The sequence below is a fragment of the Culex pipiens genome, chromosome 2 (genome assembly GCF_016801865.2).
Source record: "Culex pipiens pallens isolate TS chromosome 2, TS_CPP_V2, whole genome shotgun sequence".
Lineage (NCBI taxonomy): Eukaryota > Metazoa > Arthropoda > Insecta > Diptera > Culicidae > Culex > Culex pipiens.
Genome location: NC_068938.1, coordinates 79,454,252 through 79,475,231, shown reverse-complemented (window position 1 = coordinate 79,475,231; position 20,980 = coordinate 79,454,252). Strand labels below are relative to the sequence as shown.

General features: G+C 38.1%; 1 protein-coding gene across 1 annotated transcript in view; it reads left to right on the top strand.

Annotated features, from left to right (window-relative positions):
• Nucleotides 1–1,056: 1,056 nt before the first annotated feature.
• The window catches only part of LOC120429159 (intersectin-1-like), a 30,578-nt gene continuing 10,654 nt past the window's right edge, over nt 1,057–20,980 (top strand). Inside the window, exons 1-10 of the mRNA XM_039594366.2 lie at nt 1,057–1,737; nt 7,593–8,279; nt 8,352–8,773; nt 14,799–14,896; nt 15,557–15,640; nt 15,802–15,990; nt 16,070–16,120; nt 16,177–16,194; nt 16,256–16,429; nt 16,490–16,726. Of these exons, the coding sequence (XP_039450300.1) occupies nt 1,577–1,737; nt 7,593–8,279; nt 8,352–8,773; nt 14,799–14,896; nt 15,557–15,640; nt 15,802–15,990; nt 16,070–16,120; nt 16,177–16,194; nt 16,256–16,429; nt 16,490–16,726 (2,121 nt within the window). The 5' untranslated portion in view covers nt 1,057–1,576. The remainder of the gene's footprint in view (nt 1,738–7,592; nt 8,280–8,351; nt 8,774–14,798; nt 14,897–15,556; nt 15,641–15,801; nt 15,991–16,069; nt 16,121–16,176; nt 16,195–16,255; nt 16,430–16,489; nt 16,727–20,980) is intronic.

Sequence of the window (20,980 nt, the reverse complement as noted above, 5' to 3'; positions counted from 1 at the left end):
AACCGATCCGTCTCTGCAGTAGTTTACAAGTTTTATAGAATGCACGAAGTTTTTTTCCGGTTTTTTGTCAAGGTTTTTATTGAATATCTCAGGATTGAAATCGAATTTTGGGGATCTGTGAAGGTCAAAAGGTGAGGTATTGCGGGATGCACAAAATGGCGTTCTTAACTAATGCACGTACGACCATTTAGCACGACGGCGACGAAATAAAAAAAAATCTAGGGATTCCAAAAATTTAGATACTGTTTGCAATTGATTATTTATTCCGGATAATCGAAAAAAAATACACAAAAATGTTGTGGTCTCTAACTAAAATAAAACTCCAAAAATGCTAAAGGTTATTTAAGAATTGAAGAATTTAAGAATTAAATAATTAAGGAATGTAAGAATTTAAGATATTATTTGAGTTTCTTTTTTAATTTGCGTTTTATGAATTTTAGAATCTTCATTTTTTTCATTAAATAAATGTTTTTTTTTATTTTCGATTTTTTCTTGATTTTTTTTATTTTTATGGTTATAATTTTATGATTTTTTTTAATTTTTGATCTGAGTGTTTAAATTTAAAATTTTTACATTTTTAATTTTTTTACATTTCATTCCATTAATTTTTTCATCAAGAATCTCAAGCGCACGCACCGTCACACTCGTTAAAAGCAAACTGTCAACTTATTTTTGGAGGGGGTTCATTTCGAACTTCGTACTTAGCTTTGAACTTGAAATCTTGTCTCATCTTGTCTTGTGCATGTATGACAACTGGCCAAAGAGGATATTGTCAGAAGACGTTTTGTCACATGTAAATACCCGACCTCTGTACACATTTTTTAATTGAAACTCAGGACTCCGGCAACCAAATTCAACCAAACTTCGGGACAATGTTTTTAATCAATCATAGTCCCACGTCAACTTCACCCAACTGCCCGCTTCGCTCCATTCAGCAACGCGTCAGCTCCGCCCCAACGCCAGTATCGATTCATTCATGAAAAAGTGACAGTTCTCTCTCATTTAATTTTCCGTTTGGCAGTTCACAAAAGAGAGAGTGCGAGAGAGAGCGTGAGTAGTATTTTAGTAGTAGAGGAGCAGATTACAAGAAAAAAGTTTGTGCTTCGTCGAAGAAAGTGTCTCGGTCGTCTTTTCGGTGGAATAAACTTGTCCAGAATCTGTGCAAACCCTTCAATCCGACGATCCGGGAATCTACCAGCCGGGGGCAGTGCTTTTGTGCGTGTGACTCGGTTCCGCGACCGACGATGTGACGGAATTTCGCAAAGGTCTTTGGAAAAAATCGGATGATAAAAGTGAAGGAAAAGTTCCACCTCCTTGGCCTGGAAAAATAATCGATAATTTTACTCCTGCTAGAACCAGGAGGGCCAGTGCCAGTAATACTGCGTGAAAACGAGTGCAAATTCGTCGTAACCCGTGGAGAATCTACCGTAAAGCTTTGGATAACCTCCGCTGAAGAGGACAGCTTCGTTCCGAGCACAAGGAACCACCGAAGAAGAAAAACACCCACTTTGCATCAACCACCAGCAGCAGCACCACCACTTCCGGACCACTTCTTCGATCGATTGCCAGCAGCAGAATGCAGGCCGCGGATCCATTCGTGATAACGACCCGCGAGCGGGCCAAGTACGACGAGCAGTTCAAGAGTCTGCAGCCGGTCAACGGGGTCGTGACCGGGGGCCAGGCCAAGGGATTCTTCCTGCAGAGTCAGCTGCCGCCGATGATTCTCGGTCAGATTTGGTGAGTTGGACGGCACGAAGAGGATGATGGGGGAGGAAATTATGTTTTTTTTTTCTTTCTGCTTGCTGCTGATAAGAAGCAAACTCAACACGAAAGTTGAGGAATTCTCGACCAGATTCGTCATCACATTTCGTGCGATCGTTGTTGGGCTGGCATTTGTTAACTGCCTTAATTCGATAAATTTTACACTCGATGGCGTATTAAGGTGACGGTGCTGGATTTTTACTGTCTTTGCAATGTCAGTCTCGTGATTATGTAAAATGTGTGAATGCGCTTCTCCAATCGGATTCAGCGCTGGAGATTTGTCGAGGATTAGACATGTTTTAGTTCGTTTGATTATTCTAGTAGATATTTTTTCGTTTACAGTTCAGCAGTTAAATTTTAATATTTACATAAATTTTCCTTAAAAATATCAATTTTTAAATTTATTTTAACAGGATAGCTAAGTTGTTATTACTCGCTTATATTACAAAAGGTCCTATGTACATAGGAACCCATGGCGCATTGGTTGTTTTGAAAAAGTAATCTAGATTAAAAAAGCGATATCAGCATTTTGTTGTAGAGGTCTTCCTCAAATTTGTATGGTATTTTTATCCAAAAATGTTGAATGGCAGGGTTTTCAGATCATTTTTTTTTTGACTCAGCTTTCAACATTTTTTCTCATCCAAATAAAGCTATTTATCGAAATGATTCTTGAATTATCTAATACTAAAGGTCCAGGGTTGTTAAAATATCAAAATATCAGCTCTCAGCAACTACAATTATCTCGCCTGAATATTCATGCCCCAAATACAACTGCTCTTCTCTTTTCATTAAAACTCTCAGCGCCGAACATAGCCGAACACGTTTTCGTGTTTGCCCACTCGCGATTAACATTTTCCTTTTCTCTCTCATTCTCGCTTCCACGATAATCCTACCGCAACAGCGTTTAACCACAAAAGCCGCCACAAAACCAATTTTGCAAACGCAGTTTGAAGGGGCGTCATGCGTGGTCGGCTCCTAATCGCCATCTCGCGTTCTCTCATTGCAATTTTCGGAGAGATTGAGAGACTCAGCGGTGAGAGCGCATAGTCGAGGAAAAGGGAAGGAGTGATAGAGAGAGAATGTCATCGCTGGGAATCACGAGACACAAGAAGAGATCTCACAAGCTATAGTGACGGCCGCTATACTCTCGGATATTTTTGGTGCAGAGATAATCTATTGATAGATTTTCTATCACTCTTTTGCAACAGTAAAGGTGTAAAAAACGTGATTCTGGAAGTAGGGGCAGGGGGGCAGAATGGCCCGCCTAAGTAAAATGCGCCAAAAACCATAGAAAAACATACAAATTTATGAATTCAGTGTAGTAGGCTTATGCTTTGGGATGTTCCCTTCAATGTTGTATACTTGGTTGATGAAATTTTTTAGCTCAAAACTATTTTTGAACCACTTTAACAAAAAAAAATCGGCTTCTTTTCCTGAGTGCGGGGCAGAATGGGCCACCCTGCGGGGCAGAATGGGCCACCTTAGAAAATAAGCCAATTTGACTAATAAAACGTTGAAGGGTGATAATAAATTACTTAAGGGACCTTTCTAACATAGTTTCCATGAAGTTAGACCACTTTTATGAAAATAGTCACTTACCAAAACAAAAAAAAATTGAAAATAGTTTTAATATGTTGAAATAAGACATAATTTTTACAAATAAGCATCAAAACAACTATAAAATCAACCAATATCGGATTAAACGTGATTTGTGAACCTACCAGGAGCGACATAATCCATTTAACCAAAATTTCATAACTTTTGATTGTTTTTATAAGGCAGGAAAAGGGTGGTCCATTCTGCCCCCAAATGGATTTTTATGTAACACTTCCACCACCAAGCCTCTAAATTGACTTGAGGCACCGTTGTTGTTTGATTAGCTTTGTAATAGCTCCTGGTAACATTATAAACATTGAACAAACTTTTTCAAACAATCTAACTTTCGAGAAAGCTTATTTAAGAACCTCGAAATAAACAACATTTGCGTGGTTTTGTCAATAAATTTACATTTTTGCTCATAATTCGAAAAATACAATGAATTCAAACGTGGTTTTCGGTGTGGTGGTGTTATTTGACGTCCTTCATAAGACCCTTGCCTTACTTTTGGTTTAAATCCATTCTAAAGCCCAAAACCAAGGGTGGCCCATTCTGCCCCCATGGGTCATTCTGCCCCCCTGCCCCTATTTAAAAAAATAATTAAAAGATTTTTTGCCTTCCTCACCTTACTGAGGAAAGGCTATAAAATCACTCGAAAAATTAACTTTTTAGTTAGACCTCCTAGACCTACCTTCATTTGTACATATCGACTCAGAATCACCAGCTGAGCAAATGTCTGTGTGTTTGGCTGTATGTAGACATGTGTACCGAATCAATGTCACTGGAATATCGGCCTCATTCGATTCGTCTTGGGGTCCCATAAGTCCCTATTGAAATTCATGCGATTTGGTAAAGCACATCATAAATTATGCTTAAAAAACTGCTGCATATAAATTTCACAATTTGCAAAAAAGGGTGGTTTTTGCATGGAAACCTGCCATATCATATATTTTTAGAAAGGTTCTGAAATTACCTTTCTTGTGGATTAAGAATTTTCAAGATCTGACTTACCTATCAAAAATTACGAGCAGTTTATAAAATGCTCTGAAATAACATAACCTCAATTTATTTCCCCACGGCGGTGTATGTACAATTTTGACAAAAAGTCTGTAGGTAGTCTGTTTATTTTTTACTCATCACTTATTTTTGTTAGGACCTATTTGGTGCTGCGATCGCGTTAGGGGCAATCCATAAACCATGTAGACACTTAGGGGGGTTGGAATCACTCTATACATGAGAGGAAGGCACCAACCTCCTAAAGGTGGATTTAGTAACGTTTTTGCCTTCCTCACTTTACTGAGGAAAGGCTATAAAATCACTCGAAAAACGAACTTTTTAGTTAGACCTCCTAGACCTACCTTCATTTGTACATATCGACTCAGAATCACCAGCTGAGCAAATGTCTGTGTGTTTGGCTGTATGTAGACATGTGTACCAAATCAAAGCCACTGGAATATCTCGTCACAGGCTCAACCGATTTTGGCCGGAATGGTTTTAATCGATCCGTCTTAACGTCCCCTAAGTTGCTATTTAAAATCATGCAGTTTTATTATGTACTTAAAAAGTTATGTTAAAAAAAACTGTTTCATATTAAATTTAAATTACGGTAAAAAGGGTGGTTTTTTCATGAAACCCTCACATGTTACATATTTTTAGAAAGCATATGAGAAGACTTTTCTTGTCGATTAAGAATTTTTAAGATCTGACTTACCTATCTAAAGTTATAAGCAGTTTAAAAAATGGTCTGAATTTACATAACCTCAAATGGTCCCGTCTGATCGCCACGAAAAAAGCCTTGTAGAGGGATGCCATTTTCCTGAAAGGCGGTGTCTGTATAATCTTGACAAAAAGTCTGTAGGAAGTCTGTTTTTTTTTACTCGTTTTTATTAGGACCTCTTAGGTGCTGCGATCACGTTAGGGGAGATCCATAAACCATGTCGACACTTTAGTGGATTGTAATCACTCTATAAATGAGAGGAAGGTGCCAACCACCTAAAGGTGGATTAAGTCACGTCTTTTTCATAAAATTATTTTTATTGGTTCCTTTTTAGTACTGCAACCTGGTTAGGACCGAGTTGGCTTTTGTAATTTCATTTTTCTTGAAGCTGAGAGTAATTACAGAGGATCTTGTGTGTAAATGTTAGTGGGAGGGGAGCCGATTACCCGCGGCCTACTTGGGGTTAGTAGGGGAGGGATTGATGTTGAAAGACATGACGTGGGAAATGTGGGGGGCCTTTGTTTTTGTTTTCTACTGCAATTCGGTTTCCAGCTGATTTCGGCAAGTTTATAAGGTTTTAGGTTAAGGAGCCATTACACTACGGCAAACAACCAAACAAACAAACAAACTCGTACTTTTTGAAATTTTGCCGGCTTTGTTTGTTTGCCTTCTTTTGTTTACAGATAATTGGGTACTAAAGCCCTATGTCAATTTTTATGTACAACGGTAAATAACACGATTACAAACAATTTCTGATCACTTTTTTTCATTTTAATGCAACATTTTTTTTTTGACTAGACAACATGTTTTCGATGGATCAACTATGGTCCCCTTGGAACTAGCTGTCAAGTAGGAACTTTTCTGTCAAGAAGGACCGCGAGGTTAATTTTTCAAAATTGATTTTAAAAATCCATTTTAAACTCTTTGTGGTCGTACAAAGGTTCATTGTACTCAGAAAAATAAGCTTTATCGCTGTAAACAATAATATCAGCAATCTAAGCTTCATTTTAGGACCCAATTCAGCTTGCATACATTTTGCCTTGTTTACGAGTTTGGCAAACTGTCAAACACGAAAAAGTGCGAGTTTGTTTGTTTGTTTGCGGTAGTGTATTGGCTCCTTTATTTGCCCTTTTTTTTGAAAAAATTACAAATCGAAGAGTAAAATTTTAAATTTAGGGATTTTTTTTCATGCAGACTTGATTAATATCATAGTTTTTTTTTGCATTATGGCTGTTGTTTTTAGGTTTTTTTTTTCATTATTGATTCATCAATATAGAATCATACAAATTTGACAGCTATCCGATTTATTCAACCACTATTTTCTCCTCTCAACTTGCGACTTGCATACAAATGTTGTATGGGTTAACATTTAAAAAATAATCGTACCTGTTTAAACTCACAACACATAACAATGTTGGTATTTTTCGTAAAAGGTGGGAACATAGCCTGAAGGAATATGGAAAATTGAGGTAGTTAACTGTAAAGTGATAGATAGCCTTCCAAACGTAAATAAATTTTGTGAATATGTATCAATATTTGAAAAAGGCATGGCTCAAAACGGTTAACATTTGGAGTAAGTCCGGACGCGGATTTAGTAAAAACATTCCATTAGGAACACTAGTTTTGGTTCCAAAGTCACTATACAGCCATTCCACGTCAAACAGGAAGTCTCCAAATCAAAAGTCCATCGATTTGGCTCAAGTTTGGAGTGGGGGTTCTTTGGCCTAAATAATTGGACCCGTATTTTTTTGTTTGGCGATTAGGGTGGTCCTATCCGAAATAGGCTGGTCCATAAAATTGCGTTTTTCGTCGATTTTCGCAAAAGCCACATTTTTCAAAAAATCATATCTCCGGAACGGTTGAACCAATTTTGGAGCGCCACAATTCAAAAGAAAGGTTATTAGTTGAGCTTTTATGGAAAAATTTGTTGAGGTCTAAAAAACTCGCTGAATATTTGAAAATTTCATTTGCCGATTTCAAGGTCTAGGGACTAAAGAACCCATGTCTGAAAATATTTTTTTCTGAGTCCTTGTAATATTTTACACAACATATCAAAAAATGGCGAATATCCATTAACACGTTTCGGAGATATGACGGAGATATTTTTGTAATTGAAAGACGCAACTTTTGGTACCCAGACATGACCCAGACTCTTTGGTCCCGAGACCTTGAAATCGGCAAATGAAATTTTCATATGACCTTTTCAAATATTCAGCTAGTTTTTTTAGACCTCAACATATTTTTCCATAAAAGTCAAACTAATAACCTTTCTTTTGAATTGTGGCGCTCCAAAATTGGTTCAGCCGTTCCGGAGATATGATTTTTTGAAAAATGTGGCTTTTATTTGGGCCAAAGAACCCCCACTCCAAATTTGAGCCACTTTTGATTTGGAGACTTCCTGTTTGACGTGGAATGGCTGTATACGAAAACATTTTATTTCTGTTGGACTGTTTAATTCATATGAGTTTTTCAACTTGCTGCAATCAAACATAAAAATGTCATCAATTATACTTGTTAGGGCCCTCGCCGACACGGACTCCGACGGCAAGATGACGCTCGGTGAATTCAGCATCGCATGCAAGCTGATCAACCTGAAGCTGCGCGGGTTCGAGGTCCCAAAGACATTGCCACCGACGCTGATTGCCTCGCTGACGGCCGTCGGTGGAACGCCCACGCTGACCCCCACAACCGGACTGAGCCCGCTGGATCCACTCAAGTCGCTTGCCGGAACCATCTCTCACATTCCACCGGCCATCCCGCCCCAGCCGGCCATGATTCCGCACGCCATCGTTCCGCCAATGAGACCGGCCATGCCTCCTCAACCGCTGATTGCTGCAGCCGCCGCAAGTCAGCCGGCAGCAGCGCCGTTGATTCCGATGCAACCTCTCGTTCAACCGATGGGCACCGTTCCGCAGCCTGCGATGATGCAGCAAGTGCCCGCGCAGGCGCCACTGATTGCGGGGTTCGGAATGCCTCCGGTTCAATCCGTGCAACCGCTGATCGACCCCATCGGAGGAATCGCCAGTCCTCCACTCGTGGCCGGAATTCCACCGATCGGTTCGATGCAGCCACTCATCGGAGGACTTCCGGGAGCTGTTCCAATGGCGACTGCAGCCGTTCCAGCTCCCCCGACGCCCCCCTCGGGAACCGGAACTCCACAACGCACCATGTCCATCTCCGAGCGGGCACCATCCATCGAATCTCCGTGAGTACCTCCGTCCCGTCTTGGACGTTTCCAACAATCATAATGCCAATTTCCCTTGTATTTCCTCCACAGCCAATCCGAATGGGCCATCAAGGGACCGGCCAAGCTGAAGTACACCCAGCTGTTCAACACGACCGACCGCAACCGGTCCGGCTTCCTGACCGGGCCGCAGGCGCGCAACATCATGGTCCAAACCAAGCTGCCCCAGGCCAACCTCGCCCAGATTTGGGCCCTCGCCGACATGGACTCCGACGGGCGGCTCGGCTGCGAAGAGTTCGTGCTGGCCATGTATCTGTGCGATTTGGCGCTGCAGGGCGAAAAGGTTCCGGCGGTGCTGCCCCCCGAGCTGATTCCACCCTCGTTCCGCAAGGCAACGTCACGCCACGGATCGGTCGTTGGTTCGCGCCACGGATCGGTTTCGTCGCAGGGCGGCGCGCCCAATGTGCACGCGGTGCCGGCCGAGCCGCTCGACCCGCTGTCCGGTTTACCGATGTGTGAGTACTGTTTTTCTTTTATTTATTTCTCCGCATAAGTTTGAGGGCTGCCTTTAATTTTTCTTTTTATAAAAAATAATAATTTATCTGATATTTTTGGTGTAATTTACGAAACTAATTTTTGAGTGTAAACTTGAAATTGTAATAGAAAAGTAGTTTTCGAGTTTTAACCATTCTAGAATATAAACATTTTTTTTTAAGTTAGTCTTTATTCTCGACCATCTCGACTAATATATTGTTTAATGGCTGAGAAAATTCCTTACAATTTATTTTTTGAGATTGTTGATCCTTGCAAATAATAAAAAATCAAGAAAAATATGCAGCAATTTCCCACGAAAAGAGCATGATTCGAAAAAAAAAAGTTGTCCGATTCTTTAGCCGGAATAATTAGACCCGTTTTTTGTTTGCATTAGGGTGACCTACGCCGTGTAACGGTGGTCCAAAAAATGGCAATTTTCGTCGAATTTAGCAAAAAACATTTTTTTCAAAAAATTATAAAGGATATATTAGACTATGACAAAAACACAGTAACATTTACAAACATACATTTTGCTTTGTTTTCGAGTTTACCCGTAATCACGTTTGCTGTCAAAAAGTGCGAGTTTGTTTGTCATAGTTTAATACCTCCTTAACTCCGCGCCATTTCAACCAAGGGGCTGGAAACTCTAATATTACTTATGAATCTTCAGTATACTAACGATATTTCAGTATACTTGTAAGTATACTAACTGAGTGACAAGACATTGTAAGTATATTAAGATATACTTTCAATATATTGGTCAGTGTACTGACGATAAGGATAGGAATTAATAAGTATACTAACCAATATTTTAATATACTGGTTAACATAATAAGTATAGTTTGAAGAGTTTCCAACCCCTTGATTTTAACCAGCTTCACTTCGTAAATGATTGACTTGGCTTTCACAGAAAAATAGTTTGGAGTTTCACAAATCTAGCCTTATATATAAAAAGGTCGTATGAAAATGTGAAATACGGGTTTGCTTGTGTCTGACAATATTTTTATCGAATTCCTCGGACAATTTTACATAAAATATCTCAAAAAGGTGAAGATCTATTGTAAAAAATTGGGAAACCCATAAATTTCAACCAATTTTGCTTTTTTAACACTTCTGAGTCACACAGATCAACTTCCGGTCACGTAGAACCAATACCGGATGTTCCGGATACCGGTTCTGGAAGTTCTCGGAGCTAGGTAGAACTTGGTCATAAATCTGATTGAAACATCATTGTAATCCTCAATATTTGCAACAAATATGATAAAAAAAAGTATCATTGTTGCCAATAAACCTAATCTGCTCACAGTATGGCCACCCCGGATGTTCCGGATACCGGTTCCCGCGGGGCCATTTTTCAAAATCATTCAAAATGGTCAAGTGACACTTCAAACATCGTGGAATCAGAAATATATTTACTCTACAACTTATTTCTAGTGTCCTCGACAAGATCCTGTCCAAATATGGTCACTCCGGATGTTCCGGATACCGGTTCCCATGGGGCCCCTTTTCAGAACCACTCGAAATAGTCAAGCGACACTTCAAACATCATGAAATTAGCCAGATATTATCAATATAACTGTTGTAAAGTACTCTCGACAAGATCCTGTCAAAGTATGGTCACCCCGGATGTTCCGGATACCGGTTCCCATGGGGCCACTTTTCAGAACCACTCGAAAAAGTCAAGCGACACTTCAAACATCTTGAAATTAGCCAGATAACTCTTGTCAAGTACCCGCGACAATATCCTGTCAAAGTATGACCGCCCCGGATGTTCTGGATACCGGTTCCCCTGGGGCCATTTTTCAAAATCATTCAAAATGGTCAAGCGACACTTCAAACATCGTGGAATCAGAAAGATATTTACTCTACAACTTATTTCTAGTATCCTTGACAAGATCCTGTCCAAATATGGTCTCCCCGGATGTTCCGGATACCGGTTCCCAAGGGGCCACTTATCAAAACCACTTGAAATAGTCAAGCGACACTTCAAACATCTTGAAATTAGCCAGATATTTGTTTTATAACTCTTGTCAAGTACCCTCGACAAGATCCTGTCAAAGTATGGTCACCCCGGATGTTCCGGATACCGGTTCCCATGGGGCCATTGTTCAAAACCACTCAAAATGGTTAAGAAACACTTCAAACATCTTGAAATTATCCAGATATTCGCATTTTAACTCTTGTCAAGTACCCTCGACAAAATCCTGTCAAAGTATGGCCACCCCGGATGTTCCGGGTACCGATTCCCGTGGGGCAATTTTTCAGAACCACTCGAAATAGTCATGCGACACTTCAAACATTGTGGAATGGCCTAGATATTTACTTTCGGGGCCGGAGGTGTAGTGACACCCCAGTTGTTCTGAGTTCGGTTCCAGTCGCCCCCGGTGGCATTTTCGAGGCGAGATTTGTCTGATCATGCGTTCCGTCGGACGGGGAAGAAAATGTTGGCCCCAGCCTAACCTAGAAGTTAGGTCGTTAGTTTAGTCCAGGTGTAGCAGTCGTCTCCCTGGGAGAATAACCTGGCTTGGTAGAGTCGCTGGTCGGCAGTTGGACTCACAATTTCAAAAGTCGTCAGTTCAAATCCCGGGGTAGATGGGAGCTTAGGTGTAAAAATAGGTTTGGATTGCCTCACCATTCAAGCCTTCGGATACCTAGTTTCGAGTAGGAATCTCGCAATAGAAAACGCATAGGCAATTCGGTAGAGCGAACAATTTGATATTTTTTTATTCACTTTACAACTTATGCCAAGAACCCTAAAAAAATCCAATCAAAATATGGCCACTCCAAATGTTCCGGATATTGGTTTCCATGGGACCGCTTTTCAGAAACCGGTATGTCCCGGATACCATTTCCCATGGGACCATTTATCATAAATGAGTGGCTCATGTTCATGCTTCAAACATTTTGAAATTAGTCAAATATTTACTTTATAACTCTTGTCAAATACTTTCACAAGATCCTGTCAAAGCATGGCTACACGGAAGGTTCCGTATACCGGTTCCTATGGGGACACTTTACAAAACCACTCATAATTGTCAAGCAACTAATCAAACATCGTGAAATGCTCCAGATATAATTGACAATTTGATATTTTTTATTTACTTTACAACTCTTGCCAGGTACCCTCAAAAAGATCATTCCAAAATATTGCCACCCCGTATGTTCCGGAAACCGGTTCCTATGGGACCACTTTCCTGAACCACTCAAAATGACCAAGTCGACGTCGTCGTGCTATCTTGTCACACCCGCCATTTTGACGTTTCGAGAAAAACGCGTTTTAATGTTTGACCTTGAATATTCAAAAACGAGAGCACGCAATGTAAACAATAACAAACACGTTTTGTTTGGCTCACCATTCTGTGCATTGTCCCGAAGTTTGGTTGAAGTTGGTTGCTGGAGTCCCGAGTTATAATTACAAATGTGTACGGTAGTCTAGCTTGTACGTGCGACAAACGCATTCTGACTTTCCTGGCCTGAAATCCCTTTGGCCTTTTGTCGCACTTACATCAATTTTCATGGAGTGACAAGATAGCACGACAAGATTGAAACTACTTTCATATGTAAAGTGACAAAAATGCACGGAGTTTTTTCGGTTTTTGTTGAATATCTCAGGATTGAAAACGAATTTTGGGGATCTGTGAAGGTCAAAAGGTGAGGCATTGTGAGCTGCACAAAATGGCGTTCTTAACTCAATTTGGCCCAAAATGCACGTACGACAAGTTAGCACGATGGCGATGAAGTGTCACTTCAAACAACATAGATTTAGACAGATATTTTCTTATACCGCTCAAAATAGCCGGGCGGCATTTCAAATATCTTGGAATTTGCCAGACAACAACTTTAGTCAAATGTGTTCGTGAACGGAATTCTAAATATGTGGAACCGGAACAACTGTTGCCATACTTTGACTCCAGTCTTGATGTGTTACAGTGCCGTATGACCATTTTGTGATTCTGAAAATGGCCCCCAGGAACCTGTATCCGGAATATCCGAAGTGGCCATACATTGACAGGATCTTGTCGAGGGTACTTGACAATTGTTAGAAAGCAAATATCTGGTTTATTTCAAGTTGTTTGAAATGTCACTTGACTATTTCGAGTGGTATTGAAAAGTGGTTCCATGGGAACCGGTATCCGGTTATCTGGATCATTTCACGATGTATGATAAGTTGCTTGACAATTATTAGTAGTTTTGTAAATTGTCCCCATAGGAACTGATATACGGAACCGACCGGGTAGTCATACTTTGACAGGATCTTGTGAAAGTATTTGTCAAGAGTTATAAAGTAAATATTTGACTAATTTCAAGATGATTGAAGTATCGCATGACCATGAACCACTCATTTATAATAAATGGCCCCATGGGAAACGATTTCTTCATACCGGTTTCTAAAAAGTGGTCCCATGGAAACCAATATCCGGAACATTCGGAGTGGCTATACTTTGACAGGATCTTGTCGCGGGTACTTGACAAGAGTTATAATGCTAAAATCTGGCTAATTCCATGATGTTTGAAGTGGTTCTGATAAGTGGTCTGATCGGAACCGGTTTCCGAAACATCGGGGGAGACCATATTTGGACAGGATCTTGTCGAGGATACTAGAAATGAGTTGTAGAGTGAATACCTTTCTGATTTCTCGATGTTTGAAGTGTTTCCATTTTGAGTGGTTTTGAACAATGGCCACACGGGAACCGGTATCCGGAACATCCGGGGTGACCATACTTTGACAGGATCTTGTCGAGGGTACTTGACAAGAGTTATAATACAAATATCTGGCTAATTTCAAGATGTTTGAAGTGTCGCTTGACCATTTTGAGTGGTTTTGAAAAATTGCCCCACGGGAACCGGTATCCGGAACATCCGGGGTGACCATACTTTGACAGGATCTTATCGATTACACTAGAAATAAGTTGTAGAGTAAATATATTTCTGATTCCACGATGTTTGAAGTGTCGCTTGACCATTTTGAGTGGTTTTGAACAATGGCCCCACGGGAACCGGTATTCGGAACATCCGGGGTGGCTAATTACATGATGTTTGAAGTGTGGCTTGACTATTTAGAGTGGTTCTGAAAAGGGGCCCCATGGGAACCGGTATCCGGAACATCCGGAGTGACCATATTTGGACAGGATCTTGTCGAGGACACTAGAAATAAGTTGTAGAGTAAATATCTTTCTGATTCCACGATGTTTGAAGTGTCACTTGACCATTTTGAATGATTTTGAAAAATGGCCCCACGGGAACCGGTATCCGGAACATCCGGGGTGGCCATACTGTGAGCAGATTAGGTTTTTTGGCAACAATGATACTTTTTTTTTATCATATTTGCTGTAAATATTGAGGATTACAATGATGTTTCAATCAGATTTATGACCAAGTTCTACCTAGCTCCGAGAACTTCCAAAACCGGTATCCGGAACATCCAGTATTGGTTCTACGTGACCGGAAGTTGATCTGTGTGACTCAGAAGTGTTAAAAAAGCAAAATTGGTTGAAATTTATGGGTTTCCCAATTTTTTACAATAGATTATCCTCGATTTTTGACTCAGAGACAGCTAGTTTTGCCTCCCCTTAAAGGGGGGAGGGGTCAGGGGGGATGGGTCATCTCTTAAAAGATGGCGCAACTAATCCCCTTGGTTTTGCAACTTGAAACACTCAAATCGGTTGAAAACTGGCTGAGCTACATCGATTTTAGTAAACACAAAACGTCCCGGGTCTTTACGGGTTAAATCGCTAATTACTTCTGAAGGTTAACTCGGATCGTATGTAGCGAATTTTTCTTTCCAAACTTTAACGATCAATAGTGACCCTTAAACCTGAATTGATTTGGCTAAAATTGGCGCATTTACTTATTTTTACCTAAAGAACCGAGCCAGGGGTTATCTGTTAAGATTAAAAAAAAAACAATTTGTCTTGTCACCCCAGTGTAGAAAAAACCTTTTTTTTTTACAACATCATGGAAAAATCAAGAGTTTTGGTAAAACTAATCTTTCAATTTCCCACACAGCTTCGTTCGAGGACAAGCGCAAGGAAAACTACGACAAGGGCCAGGCCGAACTGGACCGCCGGCGCAAGGCCCTGATGGACATCCAGAAGAAGGAACAAGCGTTATTAATATATATTTTTTTTTAATTAATAAGTTTATTTTAATTAATTATAATAATTTAATTATAATAAGTTTTATTTATTTATTAATAATTTTTTTTATTTATTTTATTTTTTTTTTTAATTAATATTTTTATTTTATTTATATTTTTATTTTATTTTTTTTTATTATTTTAATTATTTATTATTTAATTTTTTTTTATTTATTTTAATTTATTTATTTTAATTATTTTTATTTTTTTTATTTTAATTTAATTTTTATATTTTTTAATTTTATTTTTATTATTTTTTTTTATTATTATATTTATTTTATTTATTTTTATTTTATTATATTTTATTTTATTTATTATTTTTTATTATTATTATTTTATTATATTTTATTAATTTATTTTATTATTTATATTTTTATATTTTTTATTTTTATTTTATTTATTATTATATTTTTTTATTTTATTATTTAAATTAATATTTTAAAAAATTTTTTATTTAATTTAATAATTTTATTTTATTTTAATTTTTTATTTAATTTTTTTTTAATAATATTTTAAGTTTTTTTATAATTCTTAATAATTTTTTTTTTTAATTATTTTTTTTTATTTTTTAATAGACGCCAAATGCATGTGTTATTTCAACTAGCAAACATTCGTTCTCGTGCAACAGGAGGAAACGCGACCGCAAGGAGCGCGGAGGAGCAGGAAAAGATCCCGCAAGGCCAAAACTGGAGGGCCGAGCGAGAAGCAGCAGGTGATGAGTCGACGAACAGCAGCGGCAGTGGTCGTGAACTGAGCAAGATCGCGAGGAGAACGCGCAAGCGCGAGCTCAGAGAAGAAGGATCTGGCTAGAAAGTAAGCATTTAAGTTGATGGTGGACTGTTGTTTGATTTTAAAACTTTGAACATTTATCAGGGGAATTGGAGAGAAGCAACGTCCAGCTTGAGTGGGAAGCGCAATAGATCGCCGAGATTGCTGCAGCAGCGTCAGCGCGAGCAGGGAACGTGCTGGAAGTTGAAAGGCACAGAACCAGCGCTGAGCGTGGAGTTGAGCACGTTCAACGAGAAGATCAAGGAGCTGTCGCAGAAGATTTGCGACACGAGCGTTGGGGTGACGACGTCAACGACCACTATTAGACGGAATGTGAGCTACGGCGGGTCACCCAGATGAACGATATGCGCAGCTCAAGTCGAAGGTTAAGGTGCAGAACCAGCGGCTGGTGCAGTTGAGCCAGGTAAGTCCAAGATGGACGCCCAAGAGCCAAGGACCGGGGAAATTGTGGCCAGTTAGCAGTTCTCGAACAAACAGGTAAATCATAAGGGGGAAACGCATTGATATAGAACCGATGATACTATCTTCTTGATTTTAGATCATTATTCAGCAATTGAAGGACAAGCTCGAAAACACTAAGCAGCAGATTGAGAACAAAACCACAGACATCGAACTCAACAGCAAGCATCTGGTTGAGCTCAAGTCTCAGCTGACCGATTTGATTGATTCTTGCGAGAAGCTGTACCACGAGTACGACATGCAGCGAATACAGGCAAGTCTCAGGTCTCACCTTAACTGTGTAGACAACAACCCCCAACTCACCTCTTTGTAGATCCTCGAGATGAAGAACAACCGCAAGAACGAGTCGTACACGAGCGCCTGGGACACGTCCAACTCGTGGCCGGTCAACAACGAACCGGTGGCGCCAGCGCAAACGGAAACAACGACGTCGATGCTTCCGAACGATACGGTCGAGACGCCGCCCGGCTTCGTCAAGTACCGGGCCATTTACGAGTTTAGCGCGCGCAACGCGGACGAGATTACGTTCCAGCCGGGCGATATCATAATGGTGAGTTGCTTGATGGTGAAGATTTTTTTTTCATTTGAGTATTTTGAAACCTTGGAATTTTACTGTCAGTATTGTTTTTTTTTTTGTAGTTTTGAGTTTAAGAAACATAAGATTTTGTAAATTTTTGATTTTCCAGGTTTGAATTTTTGTATGTTTAATCCAGGGGATTGCCACAAAAGGCGACAACTCGATAGGCGAGATCTCGAAAGGCGAAAATTCAAAAGGCGAAAAAGTAGACCCACCACGCTAGGCGAAATAGCACAAAAGGCGAAATGGCTCAAATGGCGAAAAAGTATTATTTGATTAGGATTAGAGCGTCCAATTTCCCGGGGTTACAAATTTCCCGGGAAACGGGAAATTTTCAGCCAATTTCCCGGGAAATCCCGGGAATTCCCGGGAAATTTTAAATTTATTGAAAATTGTTATGATCTTGGTTTTAATTAATATTATGCAACAACATTGCATAGGACATCAACATTAATGGTTTAAATAAGTGTGAAGATCAATTAACAGCTTGACTGCATGTAAAAAAAACATTCAATTACAAGAAAATGTGTTTTGGTATTTTTTGATGAGAAATTTTAACTTGCCTATGTGGCCATTTTATTGAAATGAGAAAACAAACATGCAGAAATTATGTTTTTGATGACAAATACTGATTTCAGCTCTTGAACAAATGGTGAAGCTTTTACTCTAAACAACCCAATGTTTTCAAATATTTGAAGCAAGCTTTGAATATATTTTTGCATTTTTTGAGAACTAACAATAGGAAGTAATTTTTCAATGATTTTATTTTTGTATTATTATGCAACATTGTTTTAATTATACGATAAATTAACATCATTCCACAAAAAGTCTTCTATTTTTTCACATTTAACCCTCTAACACCTGAAGTTGCATAAGTGCTCCATAATTCTTTTACTCCAAATTGTAATTTCTTTAGTACTAGGTATTCAACCAATTGAATTAATTCTTTTTGCACAAATTCAATTTTCATCTCGTTTGATCATGGTAAAAAAAACGTAAAAAAATCTCAATTTTAATTTGGAGGTGTTGAAACGAGCGGCTAAAGAGTGACGGGCACCAGTTTTCTGAGCTGAACGAAATGAAACTTCCTTCCATTTTCCGTACGGTAAAAAGAACTTCGGTGTCTTTTCACAGCTGGAACGGATTCTCGTTCCCAGCTGCGCCCGTGCTCCCGCTTGCTACAGTTTGTTTTCAACTTCTGATTCTTGCCAAGCGACAGCACGGGCACCTGACAAAGCAACACAAACAAAGACGAATGACGTTGAACAGGGGGCTGCTTCGGACGCGCTCCGTCGCAACAGGAGGTAAGGAGTTAATATTGTTTTAATGAAATAACATCAATCTGTTAAAAGCTTACCTAATTGTAATAATGTAATACTCATTAAGCAAGATCTATTCCCAGTTGTTTCCAAAATTAATATTATCAGAAATAATTCTGATATCATAATTTCTAACAATCTGACTAATTATATATAAACCAAACAATACATTTAATTGAACAAAATCATGTTGAGTTTGTTAATTAATTATTTTTTCAGAGCAATTAAAAAAAATAGTTCCAAAAAATAACGAAAATGTATACTTCCGCTTGAATTTCGGGAATTCCCGGGAAATTTACAAATTTCCCGGGAAACGGGAAATTTACAAATTTCCCGGGAAACGGGAAATATTTTTTTTCGGGAAATCCCGGGAATTCCCGGGATTTTTTTCCCGGGACGGGAAATTGGACGCTCTAATTAGGATTCTTTCTTTCTCTCAGACAATGAACTACGAAGTGTAAACAAACAATCCATCCTGCTCGTTCGTGGATGGATTGTTTGTTTACACATCTACACTGAAATAAAAAAAGTACCAAATTCCTAAATTTTAGGAATTTTACCTACTTTTCTTATCTGGAGCAACATTTGAAAGGGGCGGTACGACATTACTCTTACGGCCTTTGCTCTTACGGCCGAGTGAGCACTTTGCTCTTTGAAGGGAATCTGACTTTGGTGTGCCGAATAATAATCTAGAGCCTTTGTTTTGGTCTAAAAAATTGTTGACAAATCTGTAATAACTGATTTGAAAAAATAACGGGAATATTTGAGGAAATGCTTTTTAAAAAATACATTTGGCGAAAAAATACCCAAAGTACGCGCCAGGTGGCCGTGTGCACCGAGGCCGCGGCCGAAGTGCACACGGCCACCTGGCGCGTACTTTGGGTATTTTTTCGCCAAATGTGTTTTTCGCCTTATGTGGTTTTCGCCTTTTGAAACATTTCGCCTAATGAATTTTCGCCTTTTGTGATTTCGCCTTTCGAGTCTTCGCCAAACGTAGGAGACTCTTAATCCAGTGATCCCCGTGCACCACGTTCAACCGCGTTCTCTGTTTTCTGTACTCGATCAAACACCAGCACCGCGTGTGCACGCGTACAAGCAAACCTAAACTCTGCCGTGTACAGTCTGTACGCGCACACGAACCTCGAGTTTAAAACCGAACCTTGCACCCCGGGTACAAACCCCGTGCAAGCCGACGATGCAGAAAAGAGACAAAAATAGTTCCCTCACGCTCCCTCTGCTGTAAAGTGGTGTTTCATTCTCCGCTGCAATCACACTGCAGTGTTTGCCACAGAGAGAGTGAGAAGCAGTCATTTTTTCGTCTCTTTACACGCTCTTCGCTCGCACGGCGTTGTACCCGAGGTGTGCACCCCGTGTTTACACCGCGTGTAAACTTGAGTGCGCCGTGCGGGGAGAACTCGAACATGGCAGCCTGGTGTGTTTGAGGTTCATCTGCACTGAAAACTTGTACGGCGTGTACGGCGTGCGCGCGTTTCGGGAAGACTGGTTTAATCTATATAATTTTAGAATTTCGTGACTAAAGAATATAAGGGTGATAGAAATTGAGACAATTTTAGATATTGATTTTTTTTAGTTTTGAAAAAAATAATTATATAACCATTAGAATTTTAAAATTTAGAATTTTTTACAAAAATAATTAGGATTTTGAAATTGAAGAATACCATTATTTCAAATTTCTGAAGATTTTTTTGAATTTTTGAATAGCAGAAATTAAAATTAATGAAACTATTTTTGATAAAATTGATATTAATTATTTTTTCCGAATTTTTTAGAATTTTTAGATTTTATTTTTCTAAAATGTTCAAATTTTTCAATTTTTTTTTAATTTTTTGATTTTTTTTATTTATTTTAATTCATTTTGTAGAGTTTTTGCAAACTTACGATTTTTTGGATTATTGTTAATTTTTTAAGTTTTGGATTTATTATTTTAGTTTTTTTTATTTTGTAATTTTTGGAGTTTTTAGAATTTTTGAATTTTAAAGATTTTTTTTCGATTTTTTTTGAATTTATTTAACTGTTGAATTATTTTTGGATTTTTCGCGTTTTTTTATTTCTCTTTTTGATTTTTAAATTTTTTGATTTTTTTTTGAATATTAAGATTTGTATATTTTTTCGGAATATTTAGAAGTTTTAGAGGTTATAGAATTTTTTGAATTCTGGGAATTTTTAAATTTTGTGTCTTGGTTTTTTTATTTTTTAGTGTTTTTGGAATTTTTTGAATGTGTGTAATTTTTTCGGAATTTTTGGAATATTAAAAAGTTTTAGAGATTTTAGAATTTTTAAAATTTGGGAATTTTTAGATTTTGTGCCTGTTTGATTTTTTTTTGTAATTTGTAGAATTTAACGTTTTTTAATTTCTGGAATATTTGAACATTTGGATTATTTTTAGTTTTTTTTTTTAATTTTGGAATTTTATATTTTTTTGTTTGATTTTTTTTTAATTTTTGGAGTTTCAAGATTTTTTGGATTTTTTTTAATTTATTGAAATTTTAGAATTTTTGGAATTTTCAGAATTTTTGGATTGTTTAGCTTTTTTAGATTTTTAGAAAATCTTGGATGCTTGCAATTTTTTTTAAATTTTTGAAATTTTGGAATTGTTGGAAATTTTGGACATTTTTTTTTAATTTTTGGAATTTTTAGATGTTATAAAATTTTGAGATACTTAAGATTTTTTTTAATTTTTTTATAATTTTTAAAGCTTTAAAAGTTTTAAAGTATGAAAATTTTTAGAATTTTTGTTTTTTTTTTTATTTTTTGAAATTTGTCTTTAGATTTTTTTGAATTTTGGAATATTTTGAAATTTGCGGAATTTTTAGAATTTTTTTAATTTTCAGAATTTTTCAGATTGTTTAGATTGTGTAGTTTGTAGTTTTCTGGAAATTTTGTATGT